At 38.4% G+C, this 22,491-nt stretch overlaps 1 protein-coding gene across 3 annotated transcripts in view; it reads right to left on the bottom strand.

Annotated features, from left to right (window-relative positions):
• The window catches only part of Mid1 (midline 1), a 346,136-nt gene that overhangs the window by 6,651 nt on the left and 316,994 nt on the right, over positions 1-22,491 (bottom strand). For all 3 annotated transcript variants that reach the window (XM_027431836.2, XM_027431835.2, XM_027431837.2), the window contains exons 7-9: positions 21,206-21,349; positions 10,211-10,372; positions 4,908-5,115 (exon numbers count right to left, since the gene is read on the bottom strand). In XM_027431836.2, coding sequence (XP_027287637.1) covers positions 4,908-5,115; positions 10,211-10,372; positions 21,206-21,349 — 514 coding nt within the window. The remainder of the gene's footprint in view (positions 1-4,907; positions 5,116-10,210; positions 10,373-21,205; positions 21,350-22,491) is intronic.

Here is a 22,491-nt window from a genome sequence, read left to right as displayed (position 1 = left end):
TCTCCCATTCTCATTCTTCTAGCTCCTTCTTCCCTCCTCCCATACTCCCAATTTACTCAGATCTTGTTCCTCTGGACCCCCTGAACGTGGGTGTCAGTGAGGAGGCCTCATAAATCTATGAGGCCTCTTGTAGTAGATCTTCCAGAGGACTCGGAGTCTGGCTCACAACCACCTGTACCTCTAGCTCTAAGGGATTCAACGCCCACTTCTGACTTCCCCAAGCACCCCCCTCCACACACACACACATCTACCTACCTAAAAATGAATCTTATGGATTCAATGTGGAAAGAAGAATAAAAGAAGTAATGTTAATTTGATGGGAAGGGATGGGAGGGTTGGCAATGTGTTAAGGGAAGGGGTTGAAGAAAGGGCAAAATACATTGTATGAAATTCCAAAGGAATTAATAAAAACATTTTAAAACCCTCTGAGCAGACAGTTATTCAGTTGTTCTAAATATCCTTTCTTACTACTCAAAAATAAAAATTCTAAGGAACATTCCTACAATATTCAAAGCTTCTTAACCTCTTTTTACATAACTGATACATTCCGTTTAATACTTAAAACATTTCACAGTTATTATCATAAGCCAAAGACATCACTGTTAATCAAGAGTGAATAACCCTGAGTTCAACTTTTGATATGTGAGAGCAGAAACCAGTGTAATTGGATATTGACATATAGTACCTGACCCTGAGCAGAGAGAAAAACTTCACTGGTCTTTGTTAAAAATAACATTATAAAAAGAAAAATCACATGTTAGATCTTAAATACAATTGCTTTAAGAGAGGTGTATTTAAAAAAGCATGCCACAACTAAAGAAGATGTAATTGTAATCCATTAAGTCAGTGTACCAGCCTTGCTGTTATCTCCTCATCCCTCCTGTCAATCTCCTATGCACAGATATTTCTGGGTTGTACTATCCAGAAGCCGAATTTTGTTTTAGTCTGGGTCAGGCTGTGCAATTGCAATATCCATGCACAGGATCCTGAAGTAGGAAAAGAATCAGGGACACTGTTTCCCCATGGCAGACAGTGGATGTGAGGTGTGATGACTTCATGTTGCACCTGCTTTAGAACTAGACAGCAGGTCCTCATGACTCACACATTGTAGTGATAGACTCCTAACCTGTATTCACAGCCCTGCCAGAGACCCCATAGGTTTCCCATTCCTTTTATCTTTGTAGGTCCTTGACTGACTTCTGTTTATTTGCTAAGAGCTAACCAACATATTTTTGGAATATTTGCTCCCCCTTCAGTGTGTGTGTGTGTGTGTGTGTGTGTGTGTGCCCACATGTGTGTGAACATGTGAGTCCAGAGTTTAATACTGGGTGTTGTCCTCTATTATTCCCCACTATATTATTTGAGACAGGCTCTCTCACTAAATATAGACCTAACTAATTTGGTTAAGCTATTAATCCAGTGAGCCCTCAATGCCTGGCTTCTACATGAATACTGGGGATCATGACTCCAGTCCTTATGCTTGTATAGCAGAAACTTTACCAACTAAACTGTCTCTCTAGAACCATGATAGTACATTTTGCAATTTAAAGTATCGCTCTTGAAGGTATACTATATGGCTCAGCAGACACTATTTTAATTTTTCAGATAACATGGAACGTCAATTTGCATCCCCAAATAACAATGGCTGTATTGTTTCCTTCTTGATGCTGCAGACCATTTTTTAAATTAAAGAACACTAAAGTTTATTTCCCATTTTAACCTCCATTGAACCTTTTGGAGTAGCTGCAGCAAGGATGGCTGAATTCATTCAGAAAAGCAGAACATTAAAATTAGAAGAAAAGTACAGAAATCTCATGCTTCCCTTTTGACTTCTGGTCTAGTAATAATGGTATGAACAGATTATTACTGCCTTACTTAACACTATTTCATTAATACCAAATGTATGTTAACAGCATATGAGAGCAAGACAATAACCACGTGTACAGTCCATTAAGCAAAGGAAAATACCATTATATTATCATTAATCTGGGAAACTATGTACATATTTCATGGAGCTTGAAAGGTGCAGCAGAATATAATGTTTCATTAAGTTTCTCGGTGAGACATAAAGAAAATTAAAAAGTACAAAATCTGTTTCTCAGAGCTATGTTAACGTGTCTCATTACATGAATCATAATGTACATGTTAACTTAAAATCAAGCATATATTTTATAAAAATATATGTGTGTGTCACTAACTGTTGTAAGTCACAGGCATTTAATTGTTGGGGGCAACCTTTGCTTGCTGTTACCATCTAGGAAATTTGAAACTACTTTCTACATGTGATTTCTCTTTAATAGACACAATCAGGTTTTCATGTAAAGACCCAGTGTATAGCAACTAATTGTAGAATTTATTTTTCCCACACATGAGTTATTTTGACATCTGGAACCTGTTTTAAAGGTAACACTGATCTGTGTTTATGTAACTAAAGTGGTCTGGTGGAATTTTCCACACTATTCATCAATGGCAATGAGATCATAATGACCAGGTATCATTTATAGCCAATAATTATTAATGGGGTTATAATCATTTAGACACTAGATTCTGAAATACCAGATTAATAAAGCACACCAATTAACTAGAAATGTTTGCTGTTCTGCACAGGAATTCTATTTCTTTTTGTGTTTTTATCTTGCCTCAGCATAGCTAAAAATTTCAAGTGCCAGTCTCGGGAGATGGTACAATTGGTTCTGAGAACTCAGTCTTGGTTCTCCAAATTCCATGTATAAAGCTAGCTAGGATAGTGAAGCTACACTCATGACATTTCAACAACATTGCTACCTAAACAGCACCTGAACAATTTAACAACAGTAAACATCACAGAACCCATACATGAAAACTTGTAAGCAATTAACTTCTGAGAGAGAGAGAGAGAGAGAGAGAGAGAGAGAGAGAGAGAGAGAGAGAGAGAGAGAGAGAGAGAAAGAGAGAGAGAGAGAGAATCAGTCTTCCCCAGGGATGAGCCCCCTGACTGGATATCAAATACTGAGTGCTCAGCCATACAAACATGCATGCAGCAACACTGAACAGACTCAGCAGGTTGTATATATGCATTTACATGTATCTGTAACCACAATGGTTAAAGAAGAGGAGGGTCCACGAATTTGGGAGGAGTGGGTAGACATGGTAGAGGAAGAAAGGAGGAGAGTGAAGGAGTAATGAAGTAATTGTGTTTTAATCAAATTGTTAAAAAGAGAGAAGGATAAAAAAAGCTAGGTGTGGTGATCTGTGCCTGTAATCCTAGCACTGGAGAAATGGAGGCAAAAGGATCCCTGGTGGTCAGCCAATCCAGTTGAATCCTTAAAGTCCAGGTTCATTGAGAGACCCTGTCTCAAAAATAAGGTGGAGGGCAATGGAGGAAGCAGCTGGCCACTGCCACACACACACACACACACACACACACACACACACACACACTCTCACACATACACACACACTCACACATACACACACACTCACACATACACACACAAAAGCACACACATAAATTGTAGTACCAATGAATACCACAGCCGTGGAAGAAGTAGGACATGTTCTCCATCCTCTGACAAAATGAAAGAACATGAAAATGGTCTAAGCAAGGAGAATCAGGAGGATAAGTAAAGATCAAAAGCTACCTGCTAAGCTAATGCAGATACCATTATTAAGAGAGTGAGGAGAGCCACTTGTGCACACCTCGTTAGACTTGGGTTGATTTGTACCCAGCTATGTGCCCTTTGTGTACATTTCATTATTTACATAGATTCAAATGAAAATGACTTTTATATTAGAAGTGCATTGTCATGCTTTTATTAAACCAAACACTGCTGGTATCTTCATGACTTTCAGGTTGTGCACTTTTGAATGCTGGTCTTAAGTTTTATTTTTGCTTTTAATTTTTTATCTTGCTTGGCACCCTCATACATTGATATAATGAACTTTAGTCATTCTTACCTCTTTCATCTCCCTTTCTCTCCTGCTTGAATCCTTTTCTACAACTTCTCTTCTTTCATGTCAGCTTTCACTCATTAAGTACACTCCTTCATGCGTTGAAGAATAATTATAATACCTCAAAACTATATCAACCTTCAGTGAGTAATGGCATGCTGGGGTGGTTAAAGCAGAGATCAACAAACTACAACCCAGGGGTCAACTCTGGCCCCTTGCCTATTTGTCACAAATGAAGTTCCCTATTGGCACTCAGCCATACCCATTTATGTTTTTATGTACGCATTGTCTGTGGCTACTTCCCCACTATAACAGCCCCAGCCTGAGTACTAGGGACAAAAATTTCCTGGCCTGTAAAAATCAAGAGATTAACTCTCTTGTTCTTTATTCATGGGCTCCTAGTTAAAAGTCAGACCTCTGACCATGGAATTTGTAACTACCAACTGTGAATTTTATGACTTTGGGCCCTTTCCTTAGTCACCTCATCTGTAAAATGAGAATGACATCACCTACTTTTTTCTTTTGGCCTTGAACTAAACACATACACACACACACACACACACACACACACACACACACACACACACACACACACACGTACATATGACAATGTCCTTGAACTCTCTCTCTTCCTGAATACTGGTATTATAGGCCTGCACTACCATGTAATATTTCTGCAGTGCTTGGAACAAAGACACAAACTAGACCTAGACCCAACCTGTAGCTTAAAGTGTATACCCAGTTGAGATTAATCCACATCAGCTAACCCAAAAATACATGTGCTTAATAGCATTAGTAAATGGTTGATGTTGAAGACACACTGATTTTGGGGGTGTTTGTTAGGTAGCATTATTGTAGGGGTAGGTTTCATTCTTCAGAATTCATAACATAATTTTGACAAAGTTGAGATCCTTGACAAAGCACAGAATAACTTGTGCCTTTTTCCAGTTGGAGGAAAATAGATAGAAGCTGCCTACCATGTGCTTCCACTTATGACCACTTCCCAGTAATGTCGGCCACTATCAATGAACACGTTTCCAGCCACTCCATAGCTCCCTTGGCTAGTGAAGCGTTCAGGTGTGTGACTCTTTTTGGATGATGACTCATCTCGTTCTACAGTCAGGTTATCATGGGACACCTTCAATTTTCGATGAGCAGATTTGGGATCCAGTTTAAACGGCTGACCTATAAACAAGTTCACAAAAGAAAAAGAAGTGAAAAGTACTGTTTATGAGAATGCAACAAATGGTATATCTTCATAGCCAGATTTGAATATCTGAACCAAGGGATGGAGAGATAGTATAGTGGTTAAGAGCACCAACTGATCATCCAGAGAACCTGGGTTTGGTTCCGAGCACCCACCTGGCAGCTCACAACTGTCTGTACCTCTAGTTCCAGTTTATCTGATGCCCTTTTCTGACTTCACTGGGCATAAGAAATGCACATGGTTCACAGGCACACATGCAGGCAAAATACCCATACATGTGAAATATAGACAAAGGGCTGAAAAGTCTAAAACAAGCCATTACTCCTGGAGTTAAACTTCCTAAAACAGAAAAGTATCTTGTATTCTAATAACAATTTAAGGTTTAGAAACAACTTTTTAAAGGCATTTATTTATTTACACTTTTCCTGATGTTCAAGAAATTATGCAGCAGTAACTCTGTGTATAGTGCTAAGAACAGTAGGGCTGGACAAGAGTGTAGCTGTGCTTCCTTGAGTTTCTAGAGAGGGGTCCAGTGTTGCTCTGTAAATATTCAGAAAGAAATGGACAAGGGTCAACCCAAACACGTGGAGGAGCCCAGCACAGGTACATTCTGTCTGGAAAGGAGGAGAAAAATGAAGACCTTATTTTCAAGGACTTCCATATTTAATCAGGCCTAAAATATATATGTGCTAAATAGACTCCAGGACATAGAACAAATAAATTAAGATTTCAAGTCTTAACATAGTGTTCTAAACATGTCATTCTGAGCTTGATAAAAGTAAAAGTATGACATTTTAGAACTATACATTTAAATTTTTTCAGCAAGGGCAAATGACAGTAATGCTTAAATGTTCTATTTCTTGATTTATTAATACATTTCTCCTTCATTATTCACACTTGTGATTTGAAAAGTTCAACATTTAAAATCCTGGAAAGTTGTCTATGGGCTTTTTTATGTAGCTGTTACTTCTCTGTCAATTCAACATTGGGTCTGAGTACTATCTATCACTTGACACCAAAATAGAATACTGGGATTTTAAAGACAGGAAACATATTACAATCTGGTAGTAATAACACACTGTCCAACCTTATAGCCACTATTGCACTTGGGAGAGACCTTCTGCTTATTACAAGGGTGCCAGGGAGTCACAGGAAAAAAAGCCTGGTAAATAAAACTGTAAGCAATGCATGTTTGTGCTGGAGACATCATGGGGAACCATGTGTTCACTTAAATATAGGTGGTTCTGCTTGTATCTAAACATAACACCAGAACCTCAGAAATCTTTGCCTTTAGGTCAGTGACCAGCACACTTTTTCTGCAAAGGGTAAGAAATATTTTCAGCTATGTAGGCCATGTGGTTTCTTTCGTGACTCTGTCTTTATAGTGAGGAAGTGGTCACAGATTGATAAATGAATGGGTATATGTAAATAAAACTTTGTTTATAAATGTAGGCAGTCAGATTTGGTCCTTGATCTACAGTTTATTGATCCTTGTTTTATATTTCTGTAGATATCAAAGGGAAGCCAGTTAACATGCCATTGTGTACTGGAAAATTCTCATAAGGTTTCACCGTTAGGAGGAGCCACAGGCAAATTCATGTTTGCTAAGAAAGGGAGAATCAGTTTTCTTCAGGGGCAAACCCTCTGATAGGCTAGCCAATCCAAAGAGGTCAGCCTTAATCACATGTAAGTAGTGCTAAATGATCTCAGCATATGGAATTTAAAAGTCTTATATGGTGTGTGTGTGTGTGTGTGTGTGTGTGTGTGTGTGTGTGTGTGTGTGTGTGTGTGTAGGATTGAGAATTAAAGAATTAGAGGCTATGAATTTGAGAAGGGTGGGAGGGATGTGGAAGGCATTAAAAAGAGAAGAATGAGAGGAAGAATAATGTAAGTACAGTACTCATATCTGAAAATTTCAAAAGAATTTTTTGCTGTGTTTTATCCTATGGAGACTTTTGGGGCTTATATATGTTTGAACATAGGTCTTAAATTTATTTCTAATGTACCACTTTGGTATTATGATAAACTTAAACTTCCAACTTTTGGAACTTACACTTGGATAAAATTGATGTCTACACATTAAAAATAAACAAAATAAAAAAGGATAAAAGAATATAAACCTGACTTAAGAGAAAAAATGCCAAGGACCAAGAAAGCAGCTCTCAGAGGCTATCAGACCTACTAGATTACACCTATATTTTCAATTTTAAAGTCTAAATTTGGCTTGCCTTGTAAAAAATTAAAAGTGTCCAAGGACACTCATGCCAGCAACTGTTAAGGATAAGACATAGGATAAGCTCAGAAAAGAACACAGATATATTTTCTTAAAATATTCCAATTTTTAAAGGTGCAAGACAAATGTGAGTAAAAATAATTTGACACTAATGGGTAGAGCAGGAAAAAAATCTGTCTTGGAGCTCACCATTTATGTAGGCCTGAGTGGTGTTTGGCCTTTTGCCAGTGAGGAATAGCAGAATGTTCAGAAAGATAGGGCTTGTGGTGGAGAACTGCCTGCAAAGTCCTGCTTGGTTTCACTCCCTCCCTCAGCCACTCACATACATATCAGGGGCTTACCAGCTTCAGTGGGACCCAAGCCTTGCATTCTTATGGAGACAATTCTGTCTGGACCATAGAGGCCTTTCAAAAACAAACCACTGCCCATTTTTACCAACCTTCAGGCTTTGGCTTCAATGAAGTCAAATTAGCTTGAGAAAGAAGTTAATGATTGTGCTCCTAAAGAACTTCATCAGACCATTTGTAGAGGACATGACGTTATCCTGGCTACTGTTCTTTTGCTTGGACAACTCTCATAATAATCTCTGGGCACATTCTCCAGCTGTCAATCTTCCTTCATTTTAATCCATTCATCACCTCACAGTGCAACAAAGCTTTATGCTTTGCAGATCTTCATCCAGCCTCTACCATATAAACTTGTCACCTTATCTTCCCTCAAATACTGTTCTTGAAAACCAACTGCCTTATAACTCATAATGGGTTTACCATCTGATTTTGTTTGGTTTTGTTTTGGATGCTGGGAATTGGAACCATGGGTTCAAACATTCTAGTTAAACTCTAGTAAATCTCTCTACCATGGAGTTATATCCTGAGCCATATCTGAACAGTGTCTCACTAAATAGCTCAGGCTGGTCTTGAACTCACTTGGTAGATTAAGCTAACATTGAATTTAGCATCTTCCTTTAGCTAGAATAACAGTCATATGAGAACAGGCTTGGCTAGTTTTTATTTTTCAACTCCCCGCCCTCTCTCTGTGTGTGTTTCCTTTTCTGTTGCCCAGACATAATCTTTCCTTTGGGCCTTTATACGTGGTGTTCCTTTGTCATGGGACATTCCCTTTTCTTCAGGTCTCTTACTCTCACCTCACCCTGAAAAGCCACCATGGCTATACAGGGTGATGCTCTTTTGAATATCCAGCACATTCATGAGTTACTGCCATTACAGACTTCAGAAAAGCAATGGCAACTAAGGCTTAATGTTTTGTCTTCTCCAACAGTCACAAATCCTTGAGAGAAGATTTAAGAGAAGACCATCTGTTGTCACAGTGTACTCAGCCTATTGCACAGCATCAAAAATTTACTGGGTGCTCCAACAGTTTTTGTGAGACCAAAGCATGCTCAAGTGTATATAAAATGCTGTTGACTGGCATATGCATAAGTTCACTTCCATGTGCTCTGTGGTTTTTAACAAAGCATGGCAAAATATTATTCTTATGTTTCCAAAATTGTTTCAAATTTATCTTTGTGACAATTTATAAATGAGGCTAAAATTTCCCATTTTAAAAGTGAAGAACCAAAATCTTCTTTTAAAATGGGAAAACGATGAAGACTTACCAAATGTGGGATGAGTTCTTAGACTGGACCCTGTGAAAGGAACTGGATGCTAGAGATAAAACTGTAAAATCTAAATAAAGCCTAGGGCTTAGGCAACAGAAATGTACCAATGTTAACTTCCTAAGTTGTGACAAATCTGTCAAGGTTATGTAAGATGTTGACATTAGGGGAAGCTGCGTAAAGGGTATACAGGGTTCTCTGTCATGGTTACAGGTTTTCTGGGAATCTACAATCATCTACAATCATAAAAAGGTTTTGTTTAAGAAAATATGAAAAGACAAATCTTACAGCCACATGGATGCCATGTGGCTGAACCTCAGCTTTCTCATGCTTAATCCAGTGCACTTTTTCTAGCCTTTGCTTGTCTTAAGATCAAATCATGTGCTACCATGCTTTGAGAAACAAGGATATGGTTAAATGGGAGTTCCTCTTGAAAACTCATTAATAGTTTCTGTTGATTGGCAACCCCATGGCTTGGCGCCATATTGACATAGCATAATATTTCTAGATCAAAAAGATGTAGAGAAAGAAAAGAGGTTAAAACAAAACACATGTAGACAGAGACATTAGCAGTGACAGCAACAGTAAAATGACAGAACCATGAGACACAAGGACAGGCTGCATCATTCTTTGTGTTGGGAGCTGTCCTGTATACCACAGATGTTTAAATGCCTGTCTCCTACTCATCTGATGCCAGCAGCCTCCTCAGTTGTGATAATCCAGGAAAATGTCTCCAGACATTATTAAATGCTACATGGACTGTGGCTGTGGAAGAAAAGACAGAATTGCCCCTGATGGAGAATTACAGACCCAGACATATATTTGGAATAAAATAATGAATTCCTGAAGAAAGAGTCATGAACTTGTTTTCTCCTATGGAAAACAACCTTATCTACCATTTACAGAACCCTGTTCTGTAACAGGATTTATAAGCACCTATTCTGTTTCTCACAGGAACTTCTCCAGGATTATTTTTTCAAGAAATGAGAGGAAATATATGCAAAAAGGTTAATGGCCACACAGCCTAGAAGACACAGAATCAACTTTGGAACCCAGAGGTAGCTGCTGGGAACCTCAGTACTTCACACTGGTTCTTTACTTGCTTTTGTGAGCTTGTCAGTGATGCCAAAGACTCAAAAGGAAAAAGAAAGGTGGGGGAGGAGTAGTGTTAGCCAAGAGATGAGCAAATGAGAGATGACAGCTTAGCTGACTTCACAGCACTTACTGTTTGTCTTCAACTTCCCAGGCTCACTGCTGCGGCTGCCTGCCTGGTTGATGGCTTTGACCATGAAGATATATTTGGTGCCACTTTGTAGGCCATGCACAGTGTAGTGGTTCTGCTTGATGTTGGGCACAATCATCCAGCTATCAGCTGAGTTACACAGACCTGCAAAGCCAACCAGACAGGTGCAATCACAGGCAATGTTTGCAGAACTTTAGGTTATTTGAACTGTAAACATTGAAAAATGGAGAGCTTTCTCACTCTTTGTATAGGACAACCAATAAGATAGTGTTCAGTGTGCTATCTATATTTAGATTTCATTTTGTATTATATGCTCCTTGTGAGTATCCCACCTGAACAAGCCACTGAAGATGCTTATATTGCAACCTCTGGTCTGTGTGAACAGATGCAGCAAAGGCATTTTTGTCTGGGACCTTATGCACTGAACATGCACAAGATATGTTATTAAAGGTTGTGAGGAAGAAACAAAAGTAACCTCCGATTGATCCCACTCTATCTTACCCACCCCCATCAATGACACTGGTCACTGAAGCTTGGTACTCATGAATAAACAAACTCACAGATGTTGAGGGTAACTGATCCATGTACTAAAAGCTGACTTCATCAGCACTGACATAGTTGATTGCATTTTGCCTTTAATACTTATCCTGCCGATATAAAAGCCAAAGTGGCTTTGCAGCTGCCTTGTCATGTGGATGTCCATTGGGTCATATGACTTGATCACTTGAGCACAAATGACAATGTGTTTGCTGCAAGAGTAAGTTTGAGGTTTTCTGTTGGTTCCCTGCATCTCTACTATTGCCATGGGGACATCATTTGGGGGACAGTCTGCTTATTTCAACAAATGAGACAAGGAGGGAAGCTATTCTGACTAATTTTATGTCAACTTGACACAAGCTGGAGTCATTTGGGAAGAGGGAATTTTAATTGAAAAACTTCCCCACTAATTGTCATGTGAAGAAATCAATGGGGACATTTTCTTGACTGGTGATTGAAGTGGGAGAGGCCAGTTCACTGTGGATGGTGACATCCTGAGGCTAGTGATCCTGGGTGCTGCAAGAAAGCAGGATGAGCAAGCCAGTAGAGTGGTACTCCTTCATGACTTCTGCACCAGCTCCTGCCTTCTCCTGGTTCCTACCCTCCTTGAGTTCCTGATGTGACTTCCCTTGATGAACAGTATGTGGAATTATATTGTCATGGTGTTTCATCACAGAAGTAGCCCCTCTAACAAAATAAAATAGCCTTATCATTAGTTCAATACAGCAGTAAACCCAGCACAGGTCAGCCAACTCCATCCAATTTCTAATGGAAGAGATTTAAAAACAATCACCAAGGTGGCCTATGGTCCTGTATTAGTGTGGATTTGGAGACACCTGAGACAGCAGCAGCACTTAGGGGCAGCTTGGTGCCCAGTGTGGGCCTTGGGAAAGTGTCCACTTTTGACCAACTGCATCCCTGGGATCACTGGTCAAGAGTGAAGTAGAATTGCTCTTCTGGCTTCATTCTGCAGGATGTGGGTTGGGAAACAGGCTGAGGATTTATGAGGCTTGGAAGAACACATAGGAAAAAGGAAGCCCATTTTGTTTTGCAGCTGACTGATGCTAGAAACTTCTTTTTGGTATCAGGCCCAACTTTCCTCTCTCCACCCATCAATCTCCACTCCAATAGAACCTTTTCCCATTTCCCTGGTGACTAGGCTGTCATGAAGTTTCCTTTCTCAGTACTAGTCCCTGGGAGAGTGCCAGACCCTTCCACTTCCTGAGGTACTCCAAACTCACCTCCCCCTCTTTCCCTTTTGGTTCATTTGCAAGTCAAAGGGTTAGTTCCTTTGATCTCCAGGCAATTTATACCTCACCCAATTCTCAAGAAACAGTTCTCCAAGAATCTAATGAAACCTTTCTGAGAGAAGAAATTCACAAGTACACATCTACACCAAGCCACAAATATTTGCATAGCATTTCAGGATAGTCCAGGCTCCCTGAAGTCTGTCTTTGAATTACACTACATGCTTTCTCCAAATTGTGACTTAAAAATTACACCTGGAATTATGTCAGGTGAGAAGAACGTTGAAAAACTCTGTTTTGAAAATCCATTCACATTCTTTATACCATTTTAGTATATGCTCATGTGTATTTAGTGTGCTTATGAATGTGTGCTCATGTGTATGTTCATGTGTGTGTTCATGTGCATGCAGTGTGCTTCTGAGTGAATATGCATGTGCAGGCCAGAGATTGATATCAGGTGCCTTCCTTAATTGTTCTCTACTTTATTTATAGAGACAGAATCTCTCCTTGAACCTAGATCTCACCAATACTGACTAGTTTGGCTATCCAGCTTGTTCTTGGGATACCCTGTTTGGGTCCTAAATGCTGGGATTACAGGTGGCCACGACTTTTGGCTTTCTATGTGGGTTCTGGAGATCCAAACATTGGTTCTCATCCTTGACTAGTAAGCACTTTGTCCACTGAACCATCTCCCCAGCCACACGTGCTCTGGATCTTGAGTGAATAGTATTTTCAGGTACTCTCCAGTGAGTGATTTGGCCTTATGAATTTTCTTTTACTTTTCATCTATACCAGTGGACATATCTTTTTTAAATCACAGAACCTTGAGCCTTGAAGAAAGTAACCAGAAAGCAAGGACATAACTTGAAACTCATGGAAGAGTTTGAGTTTGTGAAACTGAATTTAATACTAAGTAGAATAATTAAAGACATCACCTATTTATCCTCAATTTGTTTGTAACTCTGCAACTTGTGTTTTCTACCCAAGTCTCCCTTGGGTCAAAAGACAACATCCCAAGTCCCAGTTGGCCATCTCTTATCACTAAACAAAGCTTCCAGTACTGTGGGTGGGTTACATCCAATTGAGTTGGTGGCCAAAGGGGTCCCTTGGATATTCCCAAACAACCCAGCGAGTTGCCAAAAGAATACATTGCTCTCATCAAATGGATAGGTGGGCCATTGCTAAAGACCACATCTATACAACTCATTGAACATAGAGAGCTTGAGCTGTTGGCTACATAGAACCTTCACCACCATGTTGTGGTGTCTTGGTATGGGACGGTACCCTTCAGGCTATCAAAAGAAAAATGTAAACACTATTCCAGCCACAAAATCTTTGATCTACAATGGTATCTTTCCTGAAAAATGTGCTAGTACAATGGTGGTGAAAGGTTTGTGGGAGTACCCAACCAATGTCTGATTTGATTTAAGGCACACTCCACAAGATTGAACCCATACCTGACTCTGGTTGGGTGACCAAGAAAGAGAGACCAGGTAACCCAGAGACCTAGGAACAGTGCCTTATTCAGTCATCATTAGAGAAGCTGCCTTTTGTATCAGATGGGAACAAATACATAGACACACAGCCAGACATTATGCAAAGAGAGAGACCTTGGAATACACAGCTAAATGGGATTTCTCCATCAACTCCCTCCCCTCAAGGAGAGCTCAGAGAACCACATGGAAGAGGAGGCAGGAGTATAAGAGCCAGAGTGGATGGAGAACACCAGGATAACAAAGGATCTCTAAACCAAAGTGAGCAAAGCTCATATGAATTCACAGAGACTGAAGCAACAAGCACAGGACTGACATGGGTCAGCACCAGGTCCATATTATAGCTTTCAGTTTAGTAATTTTTTTCAGTTTTTTAAAATATCACCACCACAGTTTAACCTCCATTCTCTCCTTCCAGTCCCTCCTCCCTTCTCCTCTGTCCCCAGCCTTGGTTTAGTGAGTTTATGGGGGTCCTGAGAATGCAAATGAGTGGGTATCTGATTTTTGTTTCTGCTTTTAAGACTCTTTCTTCTGATGAACTGTATTGTTCGATTTCAGGGTGTTTTTTGTTCTAATTACATTTTGTTTTGTCATGTTTGGTTGTTATCTCTTAGAAGCCTGTTCTTTTCTAATGAGAGACAGAAAGGGAGTGGATCTGGATGGGAGTGGAGGTATCAAGGAACTGGGAAGAGTAGTAGACGGAAGAGAAACTATAATCAAGATATATTATATGAGAAAAAAATCTATTTTTAATAAAAGAGGGGGACAAGAAGAAACCATCCCCAAATGCTATGGTGACAGGAGGGTCTCCCTACTCTATATTCTCTTTGATCCTTTCTTACTATACCTTTTTTAAGAAAATGACTACAACAAACCCTGTATTTCTAGAGCCTGCTGCAGCCAAATATTAGATTTTGATCCAACCACAGTAGGGATGTTTTGAACTCTGCGATCCAGTCCCCAAGAGGTCTATAATTTACTTGAAGACATCGAATAATATTATTAAAATAGTAATAAAATGAAATTAACTTTTCTATTTTAGGATAATCCTCTCATATCCTTAGGTCTTTGTCAACAGCAGTCAGGCATGACCGCAAAACAATAACAGCATTCAGCAAATTCAAATGAGAATCCTATCAATTTCACTGCTTTTGCACTGTTCCTGTTTAATTGCATATGTTACAATGAAATGACTACTGTGGTCAAAGAGGGAAAAGATAAAATCTTTACATAAACTCTATAGTCACTGTACAAACCTGAATCTAGGATTAATGTGGTAGGGGATGCTCTCAGAAACATAATAGAGGACATTTCTGATACTGGTAAAAATTGCAACTTGGCTTCCAATCACAAATCTTAACAAAGATTTAATGTATTAATACCCCTTACATACACACACAAAAGGCCAAGGTGTGAAACTGACTATCCTGATTGTTTTGAAGACATCATTATTCTTTCTTTGAATATTATTAGTGTAGTAAAATTTTACTGGGTAGCTTTACAGTAAGCAAGCTACCTTCATAAACAATAACCAGGTCTTTGCTTCCCTTTATATTACAAATATTGCCAGGATAAATGCCAAGAAAACAACATTGATGATTTTCTTTGGGGGCATTTACATGGGGGTGCCTTGGAGTGCATCTCAAATATGTTGCTAGTGTTGGTCTTTACCAGCCTGTACCACCTAATTTCTTGCGCATGGCATTATACTACCATGACACTACATGGTGCCAAGACTAGTGGGCAGGTTTGCTTCACCCTTCCTGAAACTTCACTTTCTCCCAGACTTGTCTGGGAGCTCTGCTATTCACAGACTGCAACTCAGGTAAAAATATTAAAACAACAAATGAACTAGAAGGTCATTTTTTCATAATGAAGCATAATTGAGCCTTTTGACTTTGTACAGTATTTTTCACTAACAATGAGTCAGAAGCATTTCTCTCCTACTGTAGCATATTAAATGATCTTAATTACATTGGGGATTTGAGAGCCTTGCACAGCAACAGCCACTTTGCTGCCGAACATCATGTAGTGACGACATTGTTTGCAGAGACTGTCTATTGATTCCTAACACCCTTTGTCTCTTCTAACACTTTTGGCAGAAGTGAACCATTTCTCCTTCTTTCCTATAAGAATAATACATTGTTAATAACTTTCATGAATGCTTTCAAAATGACTGAAATATATAATACATATAACTATTTTACATGATGTCCTCAAGAAATGTGACTTATTTTGCAAATAACAAGAAGAGATTGCTGGCAAAAGGCCCCAATTCAAGATTTTAAAAGAACATATGGAAAGTACTTTGGTAAACATTGTAAATTAAATATGTATCTATGTGGTAATAAGAAAGTTAGTAACATGTGTAGTTATAATTCTATCAATAAAATGAAAAAAAACAGTATCATTAATTTTGTATTTGGATGTGTACATTTATGAGAAATTTAATGAGATTAGATAAAGTTCAAAGATATTATCTAATTCCCCCTCACTAAATCCAGTTTAAAGTAATTAACTATGGTTTATTACAACAAGTGAGGGAACCATGACCTACAAACAATGAAAGATTGCCTAGTGACACAAGGAGCCCTGGGCAGGTTTTGAAAGTATTTAACAATTTTCAGTAAAGTTTTACCAATAAATCTTGTCAATGAAAGATATTCCATCAAAGAATTGGAGGCATGGACAAACAGCAGTCAAGGAGAGCCTTTCACATGGGGACTGTGCAAGAAGCTATGATGGAGATAATCCTGCTAAATATACAAAGAATGTTTTTCCTCATGTAACAAAAATTGTTTCAGAGAAATAAAACATTCCTCACATGGACCAAGGACTGCCCTTTTGGTATTAAATAACTCCAAATGTTTTTTTTCTTTTTATAATACTTATCAAATATTCACTTATGTAATATAAAATATTCACTTATCCACATGTTCTTGCCATCTTTTGCATTCCATCTTTAAGTCTGATAAAATCTTTAGCTTAGTTTACCCAATACACGAGCAATATGTTATATTAATAACTATGTTATGAATATTTGTAATATAATTAGTAATAAAATATAATACAATAATAACAAAGGACACTGCATGGGTAGATACTTAAGAAGAAAAGGTAGCTATAACCATCAAATAGAAGGAATGTGCCATACGGTAAACTTTACAGCTGTCTCTCAAAAAACTCTATTTCTCTTTATTTCCTAGTCCCTATTCAATTAAACCAATGCTGGATTTAGAGGTGGATTTGGCTTTCCTCCTCTAAAATCCAAGCACATTATTTAACTAAGCTTTAGTGTTTCTATGTTGTATCAAGAAGTCAATTGATATGATACAGAATAAAAGAAGAATTTGGGGACTGTCTTTGTCTTTTCTTGGATCTTTCTCTCAAGGTGTACACCCTTTCATAATTGTTATGCTCTCATGGTTACATTCCCTAGCATGTGTACATACACAAGCAAACATTTCTCTGCTAACTGTTCATGTTTGAGTCCCACACAGCCAATAAAGACCTGCCTGACAGCAATCCCTGGACATCCTGGAAAGAAAATGGGCCACAGCTCCTCGACTGCACTGGATCCAACTTGCTCCATTTCAACTGACACTCCGGCCAGAGGTTCGGGTACTAACTTCAATCAAGTTAAGGATTTCAAACAAGATCTTCAATCAAGTGAATCCCATCTAACATGGACTGGATACTAACATTTTCTTTCTACAGGACCCCACATGACTATCATCGTCCCATTTCAACAGGAAGTAACTTGGAGAATGCTACGCCCCCTTTCCCCATTGTTGTCACTTAGGATAATGTATATACCTTGTTAGGAATAGCTTCCTATTGTTTATGGTTCGGTTTGGAAGGAGGTGTTCAGGCTTGGACACCTCTTTCAGATGACTTTAGGGTTTAGTTAAAATAGATAATTATCTTCTTATATTTTACCTTTATACTGTTAAGTTTTAATCCTCTTTTAGACTAAAAGGGGAATTGTAGGGGAAGCTGTAGCCACGCCTTCTTAGGGGCTGGCTACAGGAGTACCTGAGGGCTTGTGAGGGTGTGGTCAGAGTGAGTAGGGGGACTGTGTTTCGGTTTCGATCTCTCTTTGCTTCTTGCTGTACAGACTACCACCGGCTGGCTGGTTCGCTCTGTAAGTAAGGCTTTTCCCTATTAAATACCCTTATATTTCTACCTGACTCCGTATTGGTAATTTCCTACTATACAATATAATACAAAATAATTCCTTAAATGAAGACAAAAATGTATTTGCCATTTTTCTGTCTTATGTGTTCCCTTCTATACTATAGGACCTTCTATATTATATAGTATAGCAGTGTATAGGTTAACATGTTATGGGGTCTGCATTAGTTAAGTTGCATCTTAGATTTATTATGTAATCCTGTAGATAATAGTTGTTTATCTTGCTTTAAATTGTGCTTCTTACACTTAGCTTATAGTATACGTGTCTAATATCAATGAAATGTAAGCTCCTACAGATGCTACAATGCATTTTAAAAATCACCCACCATCTCTCTGAAGGGCAATTTGGCAATGTCAATCAAAATTAAAATGTAAACAATCTCTTTTTCTCAATTCTATCTCAAGAGATTATACTAGAAATATAATTTTGCCTGCATGAAAGGGAAAATATGCAAGGATATTTATTGGGGCAATATTTTCAGAGATTGGGAATAAGCTAATGTTCATTAGCAGAATATGGGGCAGATAAATCAGGGCATAGCTTTGAAAAAGGACGCCATCCTGTTTCAGGAAAAAATGCAGCAATTATTTGTGCCAAAATAGAATAATCTTTTATTACATTTATTTTTTTTAAAAAAGTAAATATCCACATATGGTATGAAAATACACAGGAAGGTAGAAAATTGGCATTTATTAATGCCATGCAACAAGACCTATAGAGTTGGTGAGGAAGGCTGATTCAGAAGAATTCAGTCTTAGGAGGAGTGCTACTTAGACTTGTCTCAAAAGGCATTTAGAGCAAATAAAAAGCAGTGATGATGTTACCAGACTAAATCAGCTCAAGGCCGAGGATTCTTTTCAGTTGAATGTCATTTAGAGATCTTGGTTATTCCTACATCTTAGTGAGTTCCCACAAAAGGCCTGCTGTTCTCTTTGCTTCTAGCCCATTCTGTTCCCTCTCCACTCTCTACAGTGCTGGCACAAATCAACTTTGGATTGCCCACTTAAACATGACTCTCTAACATAAAATTCAAATGTGGGGTAACCTGAACAGCTTTCTGTTTTCTAGCACTTGTCTCTGGCTTCAAGTGATACCTGAGAACATGTGCATTCTGAAGCAAAATCCATGCTTATGCTTCTCACTGCTTGCCCTTCCTCACTGAAATCTCCAGCCAGGCATTATCAAGTGCAATCTTCCAGTATGCTTTACTACTTTACTCTCTGTTGGCTTTGCTTATGATCCTGTTATCTGTAGATAGACACAGCTATCTGCAAATACTCTTACCTTTCAAGACTTAGTTTAACTGTTACTTCCCTCCAAGGCCTTTTTGTTGCAACTACTTTTGACTCCTCTATGGTCCCTACCTGCAAAACAGGTTCCACTCTTCTACTCATAAATTACACATGCCTGGAAAAATTGCAAATATTTTATGAATGCTTCCTAAGGCAAACCAAGTAGGGGAGGGAGAGAGGAAGGGAGGGAGGTAGGGAAGGGAGGGAGGGAGGGAAGGAAGGAAGGAAGGGGGCTAGAGAAGAAGAGGAAGACAGAGGAAGATAGAGAGACAAGAAAGGGAGAGAGATATCTGAGAAAGGTGTCTACAAGGGGATAAATACGGATCATTTGCACTTTGTCACTACGAAGCTAGTGTCTTTCTCTATTACAATTATAATTAATTAACCTTAAAGCAAATTTCTATTTAAAGTACCAAGTACCTCAGAACTACGAAAGAACAACTAAGAGACAATAGGTTTCTTATGTAAAAAAAAGCACATTAAACTGATATGGATGTACTCAAAATATCTCTGTGGAAAAATGACTACTATTTTATTCTACATTGACATGTTCTGTATTTCCATTGCCATGCTGGTTAGTTTTACATCAACTTGACACAAGCTAGAGCTATTTCAGAAGGGGGAACTTTATTTGAGAAAAGGTCCCACTAGATAGGACTGTGGGAAAGTCTGTGGGGGGATTTCTTGATTATTGACTGGTATTAGGAGGGCCGAGCTCACTGAGCACAGTGCCACCTTTGGGCACGTCATCCTGGGTGCTATAAGAAGTAGGATAAACAAACAATGAAGAGCAAGCCAGTAAGAAGTGTTCATACTTCTGCATTAGTTGTTGCCTTGATTTCCTGCCATGAGATCCCTGGATCAGGAACCATAAGCTGTGAGATGGTTCCTTTTCTCCAATCCTTTTCTCCATAAGTTGTTTCTGGTCATGTTGTTTCATCATAACAATAGAAACTAAGAAAACAACTAAAGAAGTTTCATATTTGTTCCCTTGGAAAGTGATTTTTTCTAGCCCCTTGGCATTTGTTCAATTCAATTTAAATAACTCTGTTCTAACCATTATGGACAGCTGTTTGAGTTGGTCGTAATAGTCACAATGCCAAATATCAAACAAGCATCAGTGACAGAGGAGTCCCTCTGCATTTCAGGTAAGCCTAGTTCTTCCTAGGAGGTGTTGGTTACTAAGATTTGAAGTGATAGGACTAAACTACCTCAGAAAGGGTCCAGGTACTTAACAGTCTTTAGCTGTTCATTTTACTAACTTCTTTCCTTTTTTTGAAAACTGAAACATTTAGAAAAGTTCACAAAATTAAATGTATGATAAAATGACTGAAGCATGTTAACTACCACCCAGAAATCGCTGTTAATCCTATGAACCATCATATATACATACACATATACAGTGTGTGTGTGTGTGTGTGTGTGTGTGTGTGTGTGTGTGTGTGTGTGTGTGTGTAGCAGGATATGTGTATGTGTATGAGTATAGACGAGTATACATATAGCTGCATGTGTATGTGGACTCCATGGTCAACACTAGATGTATTTCTTGACCCTACTCCATTTTGTTTGTTGACCCAGGGTCCCCATCGAACCTGCAACTTGCTGATTAGGTTATACTGGTTAGCCATTGAACTCCTATGATTTTCTTGTCTCCATCCTTCACCAATCCTGGGATTACAGGTAAATATCACCATGCCTGGCTATTTCACATGAGTGCTAGAGATCTAAACTCTGTTCCTCATGTTTGCAAGACAAACACTTGTACTGACAGCTGTATTTCTAGTTCCCTCATATATTTATTCCCAGTGACATTTAGTCCATTCTATTCAAGATATCATCAACATCCTTATTAATATTTACATTTTAACCTCTAAGAATGTATCTTTAAGCAAAATATTTTGATCTTTAAGTTATGAATTGATAAATGAGTTTTCTTTATACATGTCGTTACCAGTTTCTTTCATCAAACAGCATATTCATGATCTTCATCTATGTGGTTTTCCAGAAGTGATAAATTTCATTGGTATTTGATCTGCTGTTTTCACTACTGCAATACAAGTCAGCATTATCCCTTTATTAAGCAGGAAAAAGAAACCAATAAATATTGTAATTTTTCCTTCCTCATCATCTACCATTGGTGTTTATATTCCTTCACCCAGTTTACCTGAAAACCGTAGTCAAACTAAGAAGTAAATAGGCCATGTGATACTCACTAACAACATTGGCTTGTCCAGTGAATATGGTGTACTGGAGTTCATAGGAGACCACACTGAACTCATCATCCGAAGTCCAGTGGACAGTGATGGTGTCATAGGAAGCTGTGCAGAGCTCTTCTCTAATTGTGGGAGGGTTGGGAGCTGTGGGCATCAAGAATGCATATCAGTGCGGCAGCAGACACCATTGAGATTACATTCTGGAGATATTTAACTGTTAAAGCAAGCCTTCTTAAGTAAGTCTACCAGGACTACTATCCTAGAGATGGGGATCTCAGTTCCAAAGTGTTTAGTTGCTTACTTATGGAATTTGTTTGTTTGTTGTTGTTTGTAAACAGCATGGCTAGAGTCCACCAGCCAGTAAGACTATTTAGGAGACTAAGCAAACAATAGCTTCTGGTATGTATACAGAAACACAAAGTAACCAAGACAGACTTTCATAATCCCTTTCACTTTGGGAGGTGGGGTTGGAAAATTTTCCATAAATGACTAGATGGTAAGTTTTATGTATTGTAGAGCATACTGTGGCTCTTGCAAATACTTAACCCTGCCATTGTGTCATGAGAGCTAAGGTAGATAATTTGTAAATAAATGAGTAATTTCATACTCTAGTAAAACTTAATTTATAGAATAGCCACAGGGACAGATTTGGTCTAAAACCCACTTTGCCAGCCTCTCAACTACATGACACCAGATATTTGAAAAATATTGTTATTTGTTACCCCATAGAAAATCAGCTAAATAATTGTAATTTTCTTTTATTAAATATTTGATGACTTGCTAAAATTATTGGTGCACTCCTATTTTCTTCTTTTCATTTTTCAATTTGCAGGTTTAATAAAGAATATCACAATTAACAAGCAGTCCTCTTAGTAATACATTTTCATTTACTATGAAAATCCTGAATGCTTGCATTTGGTTGCCTTTATCTCTACAGAAGCCCTTTGTTTTATTTGTTTACCATAGTCAACAGTTGAGAAGTTTAAATCCTATTAAAACAATAATGGTTTCTAAATTACTTACACTGAATTAATTCCAAAAGGTAATTTAATAAGTATAATAAATACGACAATACAAGGCTACAAGTGTTTTGTGTTGGCAATAATATTTTAAATCAGAGGTCAGCGAACTATAGCTTCTTTTTACTATTTTATTTTATATATGTAGGTATCTTGTCTGCATGTACGCCCATGTATCACGTGTGTGCAGTGCTTGTGAAATCCAGAAGAGGGCTAAGATACCTTGGGACTGGAGTTACAATTTTGAGTCACCATGTGAGTGCTGGG

The sequence above is a fragment of the Cricetulus griseus genome, chromosome X, assembly GCF_003668045.3.
Source record: "Cricetulus griseus strain 17A/GY chromosome X, alternate assembly CriGri-PICRH-1.0, whole genome shotgun sequence".
NCBI classification, from domain to species: domain Eukaryota; kingdom Metazoa; phylum Chordata; class Mammalia; order Rodentia; family Cricetidae; genus Cricetulus; species Cricetulus griseus.
The sequence above is the reverse complement of the archived record's forward strand: the minus strand, read 5'-3'. Positions and strand labels throughout refer to the sequence as shown.